Raw genomic sequence first — 20,199 nt, 5'->3', positions numbered from 1 at the left:
CTGAAGCCTTTAAATGATGATGCAAGTGTAAGAAAATTCTACCTAAGATTAGGCTCTCTCTCAGATACATACAAATGCATGAACATACTCTAAATTGCACAACTAATCAGTAGAAACGGACTGATTTGGAATTCAGCAAGGATGTCACAAGGCAACTACATAATTCAGCACAGGAGTGTTTATGTAGCACACTGCGGTCCATCCCGTATCTCTAGAGATGTGCAGGTATGGAAAAATAAAGCTTTCAAAAATAAATATTTTAGTTAGTAAGAGCTCTGCCTACAGAACATGCATTCATCTTAAACCAAATCAAGTTTGTCTTTGAGACATTCTCTAAGTGCTCCCAACAGACACATAACTAGAGGGTTTGGAGCCAGAGTACAGTAAAATATCAAAAAACTTAAAATACAGTATCAGAACAAATTACTACCACACACTAAAGGTGAATATATTAGAGATGAGATTAACAGGGCCAACACATACACTGTACACAATTAACTTTGACACTGACTAAGCTGCTCTTCAAAATAAAGTATAATGATGTTGAGCACAATAAAATATTTTTTTTATCAAAGATTTTTTAAACTCCTCACAAAAGCTGTTGTCATATCTCTTCAACATTGAGGTAGTGGACAAGAAAATGGAAATACCAATGTAAAGTAACTTAATAGGGTGTTGGGCACAACAGGCTGACGTTTGTAGCCATTTGATCTGTAGTGGTATGCCAATTTTGCCTTACATTTCAAATTAATGCATGGATATCACGAAGTATGTGTTACCATGCATTGTTAAGCCATTTTACTTACTTAAGCTCCCGCCAAATGCACCCCCCAGATGAACCCTTTTTCAAAATCACTTAAGTCTGCAGCCATGACAGCCATAATTGTAGGCTTCCAGGCCTGTCTAGCATTTTTTTGCATAACCATAATTAATGGACATGTCACTCTTTTACCCAGGTGTTTTCTATTTTTTGTCCACTCATTTTGCTGAGGTTTTCCTTATGCTATAAAGAAACGCATTTTACTGTTGCTTTTATCATGCTTTGTTATACTTCCCTGAGTACAATGATGTCCAGAAGCCACGTATCTCTTAGTAATGATTTACTAAAGGTTTGGTCACTATACTATTGCAATTTCAAAAGACAGACATCAATGTTGGCTGGTTTGGACTTCCAGAATGGATCCATGAAAAGCCATATGGATAAAACTTGAAATTTGAGATATACAGCAAAAACCTATAATACCAGTTTTAAAAAATGTACTCTGCCAGTGAGAGTGCCTTTGGTGTCTTCACTGCATACTACCTGGTGAGTCAGACAGATATTGGTGTGCTTATTTTGTGCAAAAGATAATTTAACTCAATCTTCCATCAGATAAATTATTAAAAAAAACAAGATTTTTGAAATTAGTTTAAAGAATATCAGAAGAAACCTTCAAGTTCAGCATTTTAACCGAATCAAACCACAAAATTCCAATTTGAAGAAATAGACCTTCTGACATCAATCTCATGACCAAGCTATGCCAGATTGTTAGCAACATATATTGCAATTTGCTCCAAAGACCAAACTTGAACAGCTCTTTGCTGACTGATGCAAAGGAAGGATAATCAAAACTGTTCTTTTTCTACAATGCACCAAATACAAATAATCTTTGCCAGATTACAAATGAAGATAGTTTAATAGAAAAAGAGTACTGTGTGGATGCCCGTAGTGAACAAATTGGGAGTTGCTTAAAGGGCTTTGAACATGTAACCTATATATCAAGATTCTGGATGTGACCACATTCCCCCAGTAAAAACATTCAGAAAGATGAATACCACGATCGACTATGGAAATACAACAAAAGAGCAGTCCTCTTCTTACAATGTGACTAAGAAGCCATGATCTGTGATTTTGGCACACAGCCTTGCAGCATATTTTTGGAGAAGAGGGGGAGCACTTTATAAGTCATTTACCACAGAACCTTCAACAAGCTTACAAAATACATCTCAATTTAAAAATGGAAATAAAATATTGTGGGTATGTAAATCAAATTGTGAAATATTTGCAAGCATGGGGGTGGATGTGCATTTTTATGCTCGTTTAAAATACAAGGTTGAACACATTCAGAATATTAATGCTGGCCAAATTATGTAAGCACCATTATTGATGCACAGTGGTCTATCTTAGAAATCCAAGCTGGGAGCATCTCTGGCATAGTGGCTTAATATGAATGCAGGCTGGCTCTGTGGCTGCAGCTTGAAACGGCACAGTTTCACACTCACTGTGCCAGACGACTTTGAATCAATTCACAAAGGGTCAGCCTTCTTTTGAGGCCAGTGCTTTCCTTTAAAGGCTGAAACTGGTTTATGGAAAGGGGTGATTCTAGAAGATTCTTTTTTAGGAAGCCAATACATGTCACTGGTTCACATACTTTTTCAGACAAAGACATTTAATGTCATTTTGATCAATAAATGAATGAAAAAGTATATCCTTTTGTTTTGTTATTTGTTTCATTGGGTTCTATTGATCTATTTTTATGACTTACATGAAGATCTGATCACATTTTAGGTCAAATTTATGCAGAAATGAAAAAAATTCTAAAGGGATCACAAACTTTCTAGCACCACTGTATCTATAAATTTACTTGGAAAAATTAAGACGAATCCTTAATTAAATGTAAGAAACACCATTTCTTGAAGGCAACTATCTTATTAACAATTAAATGCCTAGAATTACATTTACTGTATTTTGCTATGCCAATCCTGAATCTACAGGTAACACAGATTCCATATATACTACACAGGTAGATCACTTGAATAATCTTAAATAGAAGTAATCCAAGGTACTAGCAACAGAATATGAAACATCATGATCAATACTGTTTAAGGCAATGATACATTGAGTAACAAATTAGCATAGTCAAAACAATGAAGATTATTTACTTGAAAATAAATACCCATGAAAAATTCAACTCTTTTTCAAAAATGCCTGAATAGCATAATGTCACAATTAACTGTAATGTCACTGTATAATATCATAATATTGTTCACTGTAGGTGAACACCAAAAATTTTATATTTGTAAACCATTAAGCAAAGTGCTTGAATTAAATTATTAAATTATTACATGCATTAGTGATGGGTAAAATAGTTTAATACACTGTCGACATGTTTTGGTTTTGCTTGAAAATAAGAGGAATAACAAGGTTTTAACACAAAGAGATCTGTACATATGACATCTTTTTTCCCCAATTAAAAACTGAAACAAAGGGACTAGTTAACACATGTCATAGTGAAAGTTTATATTATAATTTTTCTTTGGCAAAAGCTGACACCATTCCACACCATGACATTCCAGTGACACCATATAATATATTAATGTACAGTACCAAATTAATCATTTTTTCCCTGAGTGTAAACTGAAAAATATACTAAAAAGATCCTTTACATAAATGATAAGAAAAGAAACATATTAATAGTAAAACACATTAGGAGGAAGATGATGCAGACTGTATTGCTCACTCACATTTAGTGATGTTTTCTGTCAGCAGCAACAGTATAGTATTTAAGTGACAGTACCTACAGTATGTATTTTCAAATGGCTATTCAGTGAAATACATTCAACCTCCAACTTGCACTGTACTGTTTTTGTGATAAAAAAATACAATAATCTAGAGATGTTCTATTTAGTCTGCGAGGTTAAATTTTATGGCTAGATTAAAAGACTCCAGTATAGGACTAGCACAACCAACCATTACAAGCTAATGCAATGAAAACTATTCACTCTGGGTATGAACCATCATGTTAAGTGTATCATGCAACACACTTGAATATTTCACAGATCAGAACTATATCTCTGAAGTTGTGTAAAATTTAAAAAAACATCAGATTTAAACAAGGTGTTGCATTAATTTCCTCTGAAAACACAATAAATCAGATTGTTAACATTAAAACATCTAATTCTAAACACGTTGGCAAATGCAAGCTAACAGTGTCTCAGTTGATCTGCAGGAGTTCTTTAATTTATATACATATAAACATTTTTCACTGGCATCCAAATAGATGTTTACAATCTCTAATAAAGTGTTTTACTTTCAACTTTTTTCATTCCATTGTTTATTAAACCGAAACATAATAATGCAAGCAAATCTAAATTTTATTGATTCTACGCAAAATAAAACATGCTTCATTAGTCTGAGAAATTAAATTTTCAGAACATAGAAATGCAACGGTACAAAGAATTACATTATATCAATAAATTTAGGTCTGCACACTCAGGGAGATCATTTATGAATGCACTGATAAGTAAGAAAACTGCTAATTTCCAAGTTGATTTCTGCCTTTATAGTCTTTTGGCTAATTTTGCTTCTCATTTTATGATGATTATATACCAAGCTTCAAAAGAAACATTGGTTCTACTGTAAATGTAAAAAAAAAACTCATATAAGGTTTTCAGGAGAATAACAATTATATATATTTTTGGTACCATGTTTGAAACATTTTATTGAAAAGACATGACCAAATTAAATTTATTACGTTGATTAACAACATTCACACTCTGTGTCTACTGTGAAAGTCACAGCCTATCAGGGTATGTGGCCATGAAGAGGAGGAAGAAGAAGGAAATAAGAAGAAGCCACTTAAGCTGTATATCTGCAACCCATGCTTTGCAGCAGGATGCTCATGCTATTTTATGGTATTCTGTCCTGTTCCCTCATATAGCCACATAGTTAGATGCCACATCTTCCAAACTCATCCCACAAATGTTCAGTGGAGCTCAATTCTGGCAAGTAGGGTATCCACGGCATAACTATCTGTTGCCACACAACCATTATCCTGCTGAAATGCTGTCAAATCAGAATCAGCCCGGAAAAAAGGCTTGTAATTCTGTGCACTCAGGTTGTCATCAATAGCTACAGATTGACATCTGTAGCAATTAGACATTCCTACCCAAAATATCATATTTTGACCTCTCCTTCTTTCTTGGTGAGATATTATCATTCACAGTCTCCCAAATCATGGTTTGTCATTCATGGACTATGTCTGGCTGCAGCATCTTCCCAGGTTATAAATTGCTGGCTGTGAACACCCCAGAGAGTCAGTAAATGTGCACTGACTTAGTCCTGCCTCCTTCATACCAATGGCAGAAAGGTATTGTACATACTTTTGGATTTAGTTTGAACCAACAGTGCAGGACTAGAGAGTTGTGAATAAAAGATTAATTTAAATGCCATTATTTGACCTCCTTTCAGTATTACATGAAAACCATAAAAGTGTGTTAGAGTTTTAGGTTTAAAGGTGTAGTCTACCTTAGTTTGCATGAAAAATTAACACTGGAATTATACTTTTTTCTTTGCTGGTATTTTCTTGCAAATAAATAATGATAAATTTAGTAGAGTAATATGGAAACCTTAATGAACTTTGAATTACCCTCACGTGTACTAGATGGTTCAGATTATGTCTTGAAGAGAACTGCTGAATGGATATAATGAGATATATTCCTCTGAGGGGCTTGGATTTGAGGATACTGCTCCAGCGCATTTTACATCTCTTCTACTTTAAAATTAACAACTAAATTATAAATTATGTTTAATAAATTAATAAAGTATCTTCCATATTATATATATTTATTGGAGGTATTTACAGTAAAAAAGAAACATTCTACAAAAATATTTTTGAAAGTTGAAGAACTTTATATAGTTAAGAAGCCAAAGCTTTTCTGTTTTTATTCTCTATGCATTCAACATTGAGATAAAGGGCTGAACCAGTGATTGAGAGCAGTACACACTGCACACATTGACTGTAACGCTGCATCTGGCACTGATAAGTTTTGTTTGTTAGTGGGGTGGTGAAAGAGGGGGGACAGAGGCATAAATTCAAACATGAAATGGATGCAGTGTTTGTGCACATAAAGATTTAGTGGCAGGGTCAGACTTTGTGCTTTCTTGGGACATAATTGAGTTAAACAATGTCTGCAGTGGCAAATTACACTCTCCGACTTGTTAACTGGGATACACTGTTGTGGTTTCAGGACAGACTCGTCATACTGTGACTGACAGTTGTCAGAAGGGCTACCTCTATCAGTGAAGCATTGTGTTCAATCTGTTCACTTTAATGCGGCTTATTTATTGATCAGTGACACCCAACAGCACACAATGTTTCACTGACAGAGGCAGCCCTACTGACAACTGAATAAAACTGAGTGTGATATTCTTGATGAATTCATGGATCGAAAAATGCTCCGTGAAACTTGGCAGCTGTTGTTTTCACAAAACAGAAAAAAAGTGGATTAGGACAAACTCCAAAACTACTCAAAGAATTTGCATGTCAACCTTTGACACTTGGCTAATGTTCAGCTGAATCATTCTGCAAAATGAATGAACTCAGGTGCTGTCAGCTCATTCAGCACTAACATGGCAATTCTTTTGCTCTACAGATGCTCCTGAACTCAGAGTGTAAATAACGCAAATGCCTCATTAAAAGTAGCAGGGGGTGCAGGTGACACTGTTGAGACAGTGGAAATGCATGAAGATCATCACCTATCACTGTGACAAACCTCTCTCAACCTTGAAGGCACCTGTAAGTGTCAGAACTCATGAATACGTTCTATCCTTACTGCCTGGTTTCTTTTCCTGGCTTAAAACAACATTTAAAATGTAAATGGAAGGTTTGTACAGAAGATTTTCCCCCTGAAAAGAAGACATTGAGCTCTCCATATAAAGAACTGAATCAACCATAACTGATCCCACTGTGAAGGATGCTTTGAGAAGTCAGTTACTGAGATGATAATGGCCATTTTGAAAGCTTCAGTGCTCATATGATCATTCGTCTTCTACATATGCACTTATCAAAACAACATTGCCTGTGATTATTTTAGTTTGGGTATACCATTTGTACTTGATTTTTTGCAGTAGCTTATTTTACTCAGTATACATGTGCAGGCAGGGAACAATGCATAGTTCTAGTTCTGGTGGGTTAGTCTTAGTCTGACTATTAATAATAATTTAACTCAGTAACTGGCCTTTAAGAAACCACTTTAACCCTTACCTGTGGTGTCAAGGTGCTACAGACCTAAGAAACCTAAGAAATTGCTTGGATTGTGGAACACCATGGAAGGAGACAGATATGTTTCACTGTTATAAGACATCGTGACTAAAAATGGAAAGCACACGTGTAAGTATGAGACCACTAGTTATTTACTGCATAGACTAGCATTTTTTCATGGATTAAGTACTAAAAAAGATAGATAGCAATTATTGTCAAGTGTGTGAAAAATAACATCTCATACCGTACGCTACATTAAAATTTAATGAATTTCTACATGTTGGATTAGGAATTCCAGAAATGATCTTGCCCAACAATATCATATGTTCTTCTTCCTCCATGTACACTACGTAGCATTCAAGCCTTCTCATGCAATTTTTAGTATTGCATAAAGTCTATGGCTCAACAAAGAATTATGTGTGGACTTTCCTGCAGATATATTATAGCAAGCGAACCATATGCCTCTGCTGTATGTGCATTTCCCTTATGGGCTGTTCTGTGCATACCAGGCTCATTAACATGTCTGCTTTCAGCCCAAATCCTGGCAGATATGTATTACTAATATTGCAACTGGTTACCTAAACAGAACTCCTTTGAACATGGGTTGTAAAGAGTATTGTTCAAAGCTTATCCATATAAATGGGATTTACATTTAATGAAAACATTATACTTCTAAAATACAAATATAATCACACATATTCTTCTAAAACAGGATATACTGTATCTAAGGCTTTCTCTAATCTTCTCAATTGCTGCTGGAGATGCTTTTCATTTATTGGACATTTAACCATAACATGACAAATATTCACTGCAATATCTGAATTTTGTTTATGCGATACCGCATAAATATATGAAAAGTAAAACAGAATGGCGTTAAATTCTAGTGTCAAAAGCATAGAGTTTCTACAGTTTTTTAAAAAAGTGGCTATGCAGTCACAAGTTGTAAGATTTGTCTGATTTGTAAACCCCTTTAGGATAATGTTGGATACAAGCCAGCAATTTTTCCCTAAAAAAGTCTTACTTTATCTCCTGCAAAATATGCTTCTTTTCTATCCGTTTCACTTTCTGCACAAAATACACAACATGACTATGACTTGCCAATTATAATTGTATGCAAAAATTCGCCTTGGAAACCAAGTATAAAAAAATCATGACTCGACACAAATATTCTACGTTAAAAAAGAATACCAATTTGAGGGTCACCGAGTACCCCCCCCAAAAAAAACGCAAAACCCTCTTTGCAGTGATGAGGCACTTCAGTAAATAAACACCTCCGATCACCAACATTTATGCACAAGACAGACAGGTAGTAATGCACTTACAAACAGGTAGTTTTACAAAACAACATCACAATGTCAAATAGAAGCTGTCGCAAGCCAATAAAGGATTTTGTCCTTGTATGTCATATATAGTATGACAAATTGTTTCCTTCCATATTTCTGCTAAAAGCACAGCTTTTGCATACAGTACCTCCTTCTTCCCTGGGCTGCTGACGTATATTGCACTTTTCTGACAGCCATCATCCATACAGACAGGCAGCAGGTGGTCTTGAAACCCATCACCATCTGCAAAAAGGGAAACAAAATGTGAGTCTGATTCAGACACCTAATGACTTTCATAGAATAAAGTATACACGATAACAATGTAAATTACAGACAACAGAGAACCGGGTGAATATATATCAGTACAATAAATTACAACCCACTGCCTTTTACATGTGACTTCTGCCTCTGGTATTAAGGCACTCTGAACTAAAATTATATGCATTTGTATTTTTGTCACATTTAAAAAAAAATCTGATGTAATGTAAAGGAAAATGCCACTGTTGTACCTGTGCAATACCTAGAGGCATATAGGTAACATGTCTGAGGATGTAGACATGTATCAGACATGTATTTGTTTGCCGATCAAAAAACACATCCTGGAACCTTTTACTTTTTTTAATAATACAATCATTTAAACATGATTTCTCATGAAACATCATCTCCAGATGCTGCTCGAAGGTTAGATCACCAAGGAGGTGATGAATGATGGCCCATCTACTCGTGTCAAAAACATTGTAATAAGATCAAATTATTAAAAACAAATAATGCTGATTTATAACAAGCTGTGTCCAATGGCACTATTGGACAATATTGAGTACAATTAGCTAGTTCAACAAAATAATAGTAAAAATACTAACAAGCAAGTTGTTTCCTTCCTGATATTGTGCTAGTCATTGTGATTCTTGATTATAGTAAATCCAATTAATGAATTATGCAACAGGGCACTGTCACTTCAAAAAGCAATTACTGGTATAATAAAGCAGATGGAATGTTTTGTCTAGCATATGTTCTGTATCCATTAAGTCTTCAGATTCATTATAATAAAACAAAGGCTGCAACTGAATGAAGCTGATCAGTGTCCCTACTTACAGAACAGAACTACTTTGGCAAAAACGTAACCTTCAAGTGTATTTATAGACATTTATCATCTAAAAACATGGACTGACACTTTTGAATTATAGGTTAAAACCATTAACAGACTAATTATCTCAGTTATTTGCTTTGGTAGTTTTCTAAGATGGTTTTCACTACATCTGTAGGAAGTAACTTGGAAACTGTATCACATGAATGAAAAAAGTGCACTGCCTTCTAATATCTCACATTGAAAATTCTCACTTAATTTTCACAAATAAGCAAGTCTGGTACCCATGAATGTTAAAAAAAAATCTATAAAACACAAAAAAACTCCAGTAATGCTTTATTTGAATGAGGCTGTAGAATGGCTTCATAACTCCCTGTAAAGTATTGTACATGTGATTATAACGTTTCACTTAGCAGTTACAAAGGGATTATGAAACCATTATACAGCAAATTTCAAATAAAGCATTTCCTTTGGTGAATTATTTACATTTTGCAATACATTTTTTGGATACGAAATTATACTGTTATACTGTTTAATGAAGACCCATTCATGCAATCATTAGCTGTCCTTCAGATTGTAGGATGTTTTCTTCATATATTATTTTAATGTACCTCTGAAATTCTTCTTCTGGTGTGACTGCCATGGCTAAGATCAAAAGAAGAGAACCTTCTTTGGGAGCCCGAAGTCTGACATCCAAATGACATTACAAACCCAACAGAGCTGATAGTGAATGGTCATATTTCAATGCTTGTTAGTGCCGGCACAGGTGAGAGCACCGATGCTCATGAGTCTCTCCTCTCATTTAATACATAAAATCTTTATGTATCTACAATCTACAATTCTAATTATTTTATGAGTCTCCTTAATGTTGTTCATTATTCAGCTCCCTACGATAAAGTAAGAATGGTGACTGCATGGTAGACAATAAGTTTGTTTTCAGTTTTCATACCATATTTCTCAAAAACTCAAGAGCTGAAGGTTGCATTTGCAGATTTCAGGTGATGCTGGATGTTTTCATCAATATCAGTCATCTGTGAAACTTAAATCACAAGGTATAAGAAATGCTCTACTTCTTCAGAGACTCATGGTGATCAAACTCAATGTCATTAAGGTGTGTGCAGTTTGCACTTGCTGAGAATTTTGGTCTTCTTAATTTTAAGTGAAAGTCCCATCTCCTCATACACCTTAATGAATATTGCTGACATTTGTCTGGAGATCCATTTCTGTCAAAGCACATACTATAGCATCATCACCATACTGGAGTTTGATTGAAGTAACTCCATGCTCTTTGCTTTATGCTTTATATTAGAATCAGAAATAATGAAAACAGAGTCACATCAGAGTCGATGATGACACACCAAAGTTTGACTACTCCTGAAATTCAAATGGCTCAGTAATGGATCTGCTCCATGTGTGCTGTCTTGACATCTCCCCAAGTAGTGTTTATACCTTTCCTCTGTTCTTGATTGAGGCTGAATAATTTTTCCTTAATGCATTCTCCTCTCTTTTGGTTGTTCCTAGAGAGCTTTCATTTTCTTTTCAGGTGGTGTTTGAGATCTAATTTGATAAACATATTTGAACAGATAAGATGGGGTCCAGCAGTCATGAACTCCTGTCTTAAGCATGATATTAGATATGGGCAATGTCAATTTCAATCATATTCCAGTGTATTGATGCCTACAATGGCTCCTTGTTAATTTGAGACAAAGAGTCAAGGGAAGCGCTTTGAGAAGCCACCTTTAAAGGTGCTATATACAATAAAGTTTATTATTATTATTAAGGGGCATTTACTGATTCAAACAGGTAACTCATGAATGTGGTTGATGATTAATTCTTGATGTCAAATTCAGCTCCATGAATCTGACATTCTTCCTCTGATTTTCACTTGTAGAAGAAAATATTGTCACTTCTGTATACCTTGGGCTTCTGTATGCTTTGGGAAATGTATACATTTCCATTTAATCAGTTTTCACTTAGGGTGATATTGATATCATGTCTTTGGAGTTCATGGGCCACAAATGAAGTACAGCACTCTGTGTAAGTTTGTCTAGACTATCTTTTGTGATTTTCAATGGCAAGAAGGTGATTTCTCTGGATGGGACTATTTAATCATAAGTGATGAGGCAGACTATTTTTTCAGGAACCTTTTCTAGCCTCGTCCCCAGAATGGTTGAGCATGGTGGATCCTCAGAAGGGCTGCACAGTCACAGTTGTAGCTGCCAAAATGCACTTCAACCTCAACTCAAGGCCTTGACAATCCTCTTGTAACAGCTCCCAGATCATGACTATGAGCTTCCAGACATGACTAACCTTCTTCGGTCACCATTAGCTGGTCACCAAAGGGCTTAGACCATGTGCTAGGGATGGAACAAGTCTCTGTATAACATCTGCTATTTGTGGAGAAACCACTGAGCACCATCTTCCACACATCTTGACAGAATGCAATTGTGATTCAAAATGATGCAGACCAAGATGCTTGAGGTCTCTTTGCTGCAGCCTTTGTCTGTCAGAAGATCCACTGTGATATTTAAGGTGGTACATGTTCTGCCTGTTCTGCTGTTGAGGACTTGGTTATGAGAGCCCCATTTGCTGAGTTTGGAGGATGCAAGAATCCTAACAATCCTTCATGTTAATTGAAGCAGCAGTCTTCAACCTTGTTGATTCTGGGCAATAAAAAATAAAATTGAAGGTTGGGTATATTTCTTTTTTTTCAGGTAGTAGAAATGGTTCAAAAAGTTTTGGTCTTTCTCTAAATTGCAGCACTCTTTCTGCCTGCAATAAGAGAAGGGTGTGCATTCTCAGAGGAAGGTCATTTTAGAATAGGTTTTGAAAGCATTCTTTACAGTGGCATAAAAAAAATTAAAAAAAAACACAGGAAATTGTGAAAGTGTGCCTGGAATAATTTTAAATGGACATCAAACATCACATTGTCTAAAGGACTCATCACTTTGTTCACACTTTGTATGAATATAGTATTTCATTTTGTATGAAGTTTAAGTTCTTTTACATTTAAAAGGAAAGAATCTGCTTTTGTGTGATCCCTTGAGATCAAATCCATGTTTTTCAAAAGAGAAGATTCTCTGTATTAAGTAATAGTAATTAGTCTGAAAATTTAGTTGGACTGGTATTTAAAGAACACACCATAAAGAGGGGTCTCACAAATGGCCTACATACAGAACTAAACAAATTGTTAATTAATAAAAAAGTAACATTTTAAAGAGTGATTCAAGACCATGAACAGATGAATAATTTCAGTCTTCAGTCTTACGATCACATAGGTTAATGAAATTTAGTTAATGGATAAATGAAGAATGGTATGTTAATTATAACCCACAAAACTCAACAATGATGGATTGTTCATAAAACATTTCAAGTGTAGATTAAAATTGTATCTGGAAAACCAATGCTACTTCAAAATTCATTATTGTATACATATTAATCAACCTCAACTAATAATAATAATAATTAATTCAGGTCTGTTTCCTGTGTACGTATGTATAAGTCAATATGCACTGTATTTCTCTGTTGTTTATGAACTGAGAACAAAATGCATGTACACTACAACCCTCTCAAATAAATTTAAGTTGGCAGTGATATTTCTTCTTGCTAGAAACTATGCACAGTTAGGGTTCAAAAAGAGGTAAGAGTATATTCTAAAATGTTAGTTTCTATTCAAGAAAATAATCATCTTGAACAATAAACAACTGCCCAGAGGATTTATAACTGTTTTTTATTATTAAACAAAGTTACTGTTCCTATTATTTTGATTTACATATCTGTTTAAGGGTTTTAAAATAGTTTTAAAAAGTTTAAATTGTATTTTCAAGCTTTCATTAAAGCAGTGTTATTCATATGAAATAACTGTTTTGAACATTATTAAGCATTATGTTTTCCTGCCTTTCAAAGTAAATATACAGTAATATTTTATTATTATAATCAAGGACTGACAAAATTAATAGTCCAATATATTTCATGCATTTACATTTTGCATTCACACCTTATTAATGAAATATTCAAGAACTAAGTGAAGAGTTTTAGAATCACTAAGTACAAGAAGAAGGCATGGTCACTCAGTGGCCCAGTGACCTGGAATGGCAGCTAAGGACACTCTGCTTTTTGGTAAATATTTTTCTCTGGGCTCTGGGTTTTTCGGACAGCTAGACACATTCGTCTTAAATAAAGAAGTTCTACATACTTTAAATTTTTAGTGCAACAATCATCTTAAAATGCCCAATGTACTATTACTTCGTATTTATTATAATTAAATCAAGATATCAAAATAAGATGTTATAATTGTTTTCTTTTCAAACCATAAATAGGAAAAACAGTGAAATCTTTTAGAAAACTGCATTTCTGAAAGTGGCTTAAGAAATAGAGGTGGATTGTATCTGCTGTCCTTCTGCCAATCCCAATTCTCTTATATCTATGATTTCACTACACAGATTGAGCCCATAATCCCAATTTAGACCTGAGCTGATTTTTCTATTTTCTTTTATTAAGACAATTTATCTAAAAAACAATTGTTTTGTTCTGTATTTTGGTTAAGTTTAGCAAAACACATCATCTGCAACTGTGCCCCAGAATAAGGTATTATAATTATACTGGATGACGTGATGCAGAGAAAGAACCACTAGGGGATACAAGGCAATGATCCACTGCAGGTAGTGCAAGAAATAAAAGGTCTAGGAAAACAAATAGGATTTTCTTTCATTTAGCCAACAAAGCTTCAATAAAGGTTCAAATGTCACGTGGCTCTCTACTACTCGGACATTTGTTTTTTAATTCTTTTTTCATTTTAATTACAAGACAGTATTCCAACATTTTTTTATATCCCTGTCACAATCCATATATTCCATGCAGAGCCCCATAAATCATTAAGCATGCAGCACAGTGCACTGCATTCCCTTCAGCTCCTAGATCTTTCTGTCTTGGCTTTCACATGACCCAAGGAGTTGGTTTTTTGAATACCAGGAAATCAATAACAACTATTTTAAATGCAAAGCCTTTCTGAGGAACCCTACCCTCCTGCCACACCGAAAGTGCCTATAAACAAATACGGTTTCACAAACTCAGCAGTTTTCCAAAAATGCCTATACCCTTTTTATGTACCATAGTCTTTACTTCTTTCGGAACAGTACGAAGCTTTACTACATCACTGAGAGCAGTCCATTGACTTGAATGATTTACACTGATTAGCTATTTTGCTGCAAAGGCCCATAAACCAACTTCAGGTGAGTTATAACTTGACTTGAGTGAGACCTATGGATTGGACAGATCCCTAAGGAAATGTAAGAAGCCCCTGCTGTGATCTTCAGTAAAGATACATCGCTCCTGATACAGATGGTTAATGGTGTTGCATGGCAGCAGACATCAAAAGGTACAAAAATACGTTCACTTAATATCTGTTAATCACTTTCATGACATTCACAAAGATAAAATGATCACTTCAGCTCATCAGGTAAAAACAGGAAAATCTGAACAGGTTTATATAAAAGGTCACAGGTTTATATAAAAGGAAGTCTTTCTTGTTTTACAATTCTAAATAAAGAGAAATACCAGGTGACAATGCATACTATTTTGAAATGCTATTGAAAATACAAGGAGACCATTGTGTCCTTCAGAACATAATCTGGTCACCCGGGTTCTCAAATCACTTACCAACCAAAGATCGAAATCAAAGGAAAAATGCATTATGAGATTAATACTCTGATTAGTGCTGGAATTCCACAAATTCAGAAAAAATGCTGTCTACAGCTATGAAGCATAGACTATGTGGTTATTTAAAACAAGAGGAAATTACTTCCACAGGCAAAACAAAAACAATGTTTAAAATTGACTAACTACGTTTGTTGTTTTTATCTGAGAATAATTGTGTAAACTAATAAATTAATTATACTGATGTTAAAATGTGTATTTGGTCATCTCTTATGTCATACTTTTGGCCAGCACTGCATTTATTAATCTAGGAACTGTCTTAAAAGCAATGTAGAAAATCTGCAGTAATTTAAGATACCTATACCCATTCCTGGTTCCATAATTGAGCAAAGACATCCCCTGCATGATTACATAGCATGTATAGACTAAAATCAACTGACTTCGTTTTACACCTATATCCTACTGTTTCACATTATGCCCTTAAAACATAAATGATGTACAGCTAATCAATCTTCCAAAGCATAAACACATAAATAGCAGGCAACAGAAATATTTTACATATTTCTGGAAAGAATTATAGATGAAAACATTACAATGTTACAGCCTTCTTTACAATTGATTTACATGAAAAGAGATTCTGTTTTATTAATCTAATTGAACAGTAAAACAGCAATGAAAACCTCGACATTATTATTACATTAATATGGGACTCCCCGACAGAACTGTTAACATACAAGTGATAGGAAGTTTTTACCATAAAATTGTCAAGAGGTGTCCTAAATTACAAGTTCAACCGTCAGTCTTTAACATGGACTAAATGCCACAGTGCATAAATGTCAAACTGACTGAATGGCTTCCTTCTATTTAACTATGCCCATAGGCCCATATAATTAACTGCATTTTTATAACAAGGGAATGATTATGTAAGTTAAGAAAATTAGACTCCTAAACAAAAGTGCTTGGTTCAGAAACAAGACAAAAAGCAATTAAGCTCTATCTCTTATCTTTCATTGTTGCTTATGAACACTGCCATTGTTTAACTTAAAAGCTATACCAAGAATGAGATTTTGCAAAATGAAATCTAAAACCTTGGCCCACAGCCTTTGTTCAGCTCCTCTTCAGAAACACCTCTCTTAAAAATACACAGCCTCCTGAGGATTGATCATCCTAACCATGGTAACCGACGAAATGAAATTTCCATAGTGACACAGAAAATAATAGATTATAATAATGAAGAGTCCTTGTTTGCTTAGATAACCAAGTGCTTTGAACAAAAGGCCAAAATCCAAACAGGGAAAAGCTTTTTTTTTTTACTTACCATTTCACCTTTCTAATCAATTATTTAAATTACAGTAATTATACGCTTCCAAAGTGCTGTTAAATACCAACCTTTCGGTATTTCCCGAGACATTATGTATTCAAATTAGTTAAATTTGCATTGTTAATTCTGAAAGTACACTTGTGTCCACCACAAGAAACATAGTTCATGATTTGCAGTAGTAAAGAATTAGCTTCTGGTAACAAATTAACCACTGGAAACTACAAAGCATGTTTGTTAATGTGAAAGGTATAGAGATTGGGTGGCTGAAGCTGGAGATGTTTCATATGCGCTAAATCTTCATCTCAGACATGCAAAAAAATCAAAGGAGACAAAACAAGCTTTTTGAAATTGGGATTTTTTAAGGAGGTTATGACAAAAATGGTAGCTACAAAGACCAAAAAAGCAGACTAATATTCTTTAAAGAAAAATGTCAAGATGATTTCTGGCCCGTTTGTGCAGATTTTACTGTCAGTCTGAATTAAATTTCTTCAATAAAATCTATTAGAAATGGGAAAGAGAACTGATGTGAAAATGAAGTAAAATGAATACTGTACAACAAAGAAAGAACAATCTTACCAAAGTCCGCAAAAGCTGATTGTCCAGTGATAGCCACTTTATCTGGAGTTTTCAATATGGTGGTTTTGGAGAAGTTCCCATCCTAGTTTAAAACAAGAATATTTTAATGAGAAACATTCGTAATACACACTCAATAGTCGCACCCTTTATCTTACTAAAGATTAATTAATATATTTTGTTTTTGATATTTCATTGAAAATATTTAAATACTTTTGTTTACTAGTTCAGGCTGAGAATAAAATTGTAACAGAATAAACTTTTTTTAAGACATCACAATTGTGCTTTCTTCAATCTTCAGAAATCTCTTCAGAGGTAATTAGAAATGTATTTGAAACAGACACACTCGGGTTAAAAGGAGTTAAGTGCTTTATAAAACTAAACAAGCAGTACAGGTTAGATATCTCTGGAAGCTGAAGAGTGCTGCCACACAGTGCATCTTGCTTCAAGGACAACAAGTTAGTTAACCTATAAGAAGAACTCCCTTGCTGTTAGGATATGTCATGGGCCCTATCTTTCAGAGGGAGGATTTCACAGTTCAGCTGTCACACAGTCAGACTTGTGCAGTGTTTCTTTAGTGAACTACAGCTTGACTTTAAACATCAAGACTCCTGCCTTATGGCGTGCAGAATCTTTAAAGTCCCTTCAAAATAAAGTTCCACCACTGAATGTATAAAACCATGTGATACATTTCATTCTTGACAGCAAAGGCTGCTTGTGCCACACATAGCACTCCAAATGTGTGCTTTTGTCACAATTTACCCTTCACCCTATTACAACTTGATAAACATTCTTTCTTATGCTCTAATCAGAGTTTTTGGTTAATCCCATGTTCCACACCCTTTCTCTTAAATCAACTGAAGAGTCATGTACAGTAAGTCAACCAATGTAATTGTCTACTAAATTCTGAACCACAACCATTTAACTTAACGCTGATTCATAATTTCATGAAAAATACAAGAGAACATAGACCATTTCAGAACAACAGGGCACTGTTATACTAAAAATAGCTACTGTATCAAGATTTTTCAGAACATTACTCTTCTGCCTAACATTAAAGATAAATACAATTAGTCCTCATTATGTTTCTTGTGGTAGCTTTTATTTAACAGTGATACAGTACTTGACCTTCAGTTAGTTGTATCTACACACTTAACTTTGTTCCACTATAGATAGGATTTACAGATGCTGTACCATACACTAAAGTTAATTAAACTGAATGTATAACATGAAAACAAATCACATTCTTTTCACTCAAATGGCATTAATGTTAAACATTAAATTGTGGATTTACTATTAGACCATAACTAAATCTTAAAACAAATGATGATTTAAAAATTACATTAACCAAATCAAACACCCTTTGGCTGTCTTATCAAAAGGCACAGATGAAAAAAACAGGTAAGAAGTTGAACTGTTTTCTTTTAATGTCTGCATCTCTACAAGATGTGACTGCCATCAATGTGCACTGTCATATCAATAGATTATGACAAAGTATTTTAAAGATTACAAATGTGCTGTGACTTTATTCCAGCAAATGAATTTCATATTGCTAGTATTCAACCAAAACATTAGCACTTTTGGGGTGCACTGTTCAGTGCTTAAGAATTCCTGCAGGGGAATACTTAGTACTTGAATCATTATGAATTTAGCATACACTAGCAGACAAAGGGAATTTGTTAGAAACACTTCCCTACTAACGTTATTTGGGTACAAGTGCTACATGAAGACTGGAAACCTGTAAGTATGCATATCAATAAAATGTTGAAAAAATCTCATTTACAATGGAAGCTGAACTTAAAATCATTCTTTGTTATATTCCAAATGTTACCGAAATGGCTTTGGCATGAAACAGTAGCTCCTGAAGCTCAAAAAATAGCCAACAGAATCACCCGCAGTGATGAAGAATGGATGAGCGGCAGCTGATTGTGATGGAAGGCATGTGCTCAGTGTGCTGGTTGTTCTCACTGATTGCAGAGATCGAGCAGCTTGATATCAGAGGGGAAGATAACCGCGGGTAACTACCTATGATGGACCAAATGTTTCAATCAATTATCCAACCGATGTACTGCTGGGAACTGTGAGGCACAGTTAGCAGCAGCAGCCCCTGCTGAAGAACAGAGGACTGAACATTTATTCTGTAATACTGCCTACTATAAAATAGTCAGTAACATAATGATGGCACAGTCTTGGATGGTTTCTTTAGGCAACACAATAAAAAGCAGTGATTGCTAATTGATTTTTACACAAGAAGATAGGTGCTGAGAAACCACTGTTTGTCATTACGAATACTGAATGGGAACCTAGACAATCAATAACTATTTCAGATTGAGATTTCCTTCTTATTTACATAGAAACCCATTTATCTCTGATGGAATATACAGTTTTGCTGTAACATAAGTCTGAAAGACAGATAATTTACACAAAATTGTCTACAATTATGACAATCCACATATTATAATATACAGTAAAGACTCACGATATATATAGTGCCTTGCAAACGTAAATCAGACCCTAGCAGAGCTGTCACTTTTTGTTCCTTTAAAACTTGCAGCCAAATCATTCTGAACAAGAAATTAATGTAACATATACAAATTCACCTTCAGAGGAAAAAGAAGTAAATAGAAAATATGAAAGAAAAATGGAAAAGTCACAGTTTCACACATATTCAAACCACAAAATGAATTTAGGAGCTCAAAATTACCTTTAAATCAGTTAAACAATTAGTTGATTTTGTGCCACACACCCTGCGTGCAATTATTGTGTTTCAGAATAAAAACACCTGTCTCTGTGAGGTTTCTTGGTCAGGTATTGAATATCGAGTAAAAGATGCAATCATGAACACTAAGGAGATTTCAGAGCAAGTAAGGGATAAAGTCACTGATTTTATAACTATATAAATGTTGAAGTCTCTGAATATTCCTGTGAGCACAAACTACTCAATCGTCAAGAAATGGAACGTGCATTGTACTAACCACAACACTGTCTAGATCAGGCTGTCCCTCTGAAATGATCAAACAAGTAGGGATACCACCAGATAAATAACATCTTAACTTATAAGTCTTCAGTTTGAGCATGTGTGAGCATGCAGGTTGTGAATACAATATTAAATAAAAAAAATAGTATGCATCATTAAGAAAATGGGAAACTCTAGGAAGGATCTGAATAATTTTGCAAGGCACAGTTTGCATATATAAAATTATGTCTAATCTCATTTGCATT

General features: G+C 34.5%; 1 protein-coding gene across 1 annotated transcript in view; it reads right to left on the bottom strand.

Annotated features, from left to right (window-relative positions):
• The window catches only part of itfg1 (integrin alpha FG-GAP repeat containing 1), a 114,340-nt gene that overhangs the window by 70,363 nt on the left and 23,778 nt on the right, over nucleotides 1-20,199 (bottom strand). The window contains exons 8-9 of the mRNA XM_088938535.1: nucleotides 16,981-17,062; nucleotides 8,493-8,587 (exon numbers count right to left, since the gene is read on the bottom strand). Of these exons, the coding sequence (XP_088794661.1) occupies nucleotides 8,493-8,587; nucleotides 16,981-17,062 (177 nt within the window). The remainder of the gene's footprint in view (nucleotides 1-8,492; nucleotides 8,588-16,980; nucleotides 17,063-20,199) is intronic.

Source organism: Atractosteus spatula, chromosome 21 (genome assembly GCF_055471065.1).
Source record: "Atractosteus spatula isolate fAtrSpa1 chromosome 21, fAtrSpa1.hap1, whole genome shotgun sequence".
Classification (NCBI taxonomy): Eukaryota; Metazoa; Chordata; class Actinopteri; order Semionotiformes; family Lepisosteidae; genus Atractosteus; species Atractosteus spatula.
The sequence above is the reverse complement of the archived record's forward strand: the minus strand, read 5'-3'. Positions and strand labels throughout refer to the sequence as shown.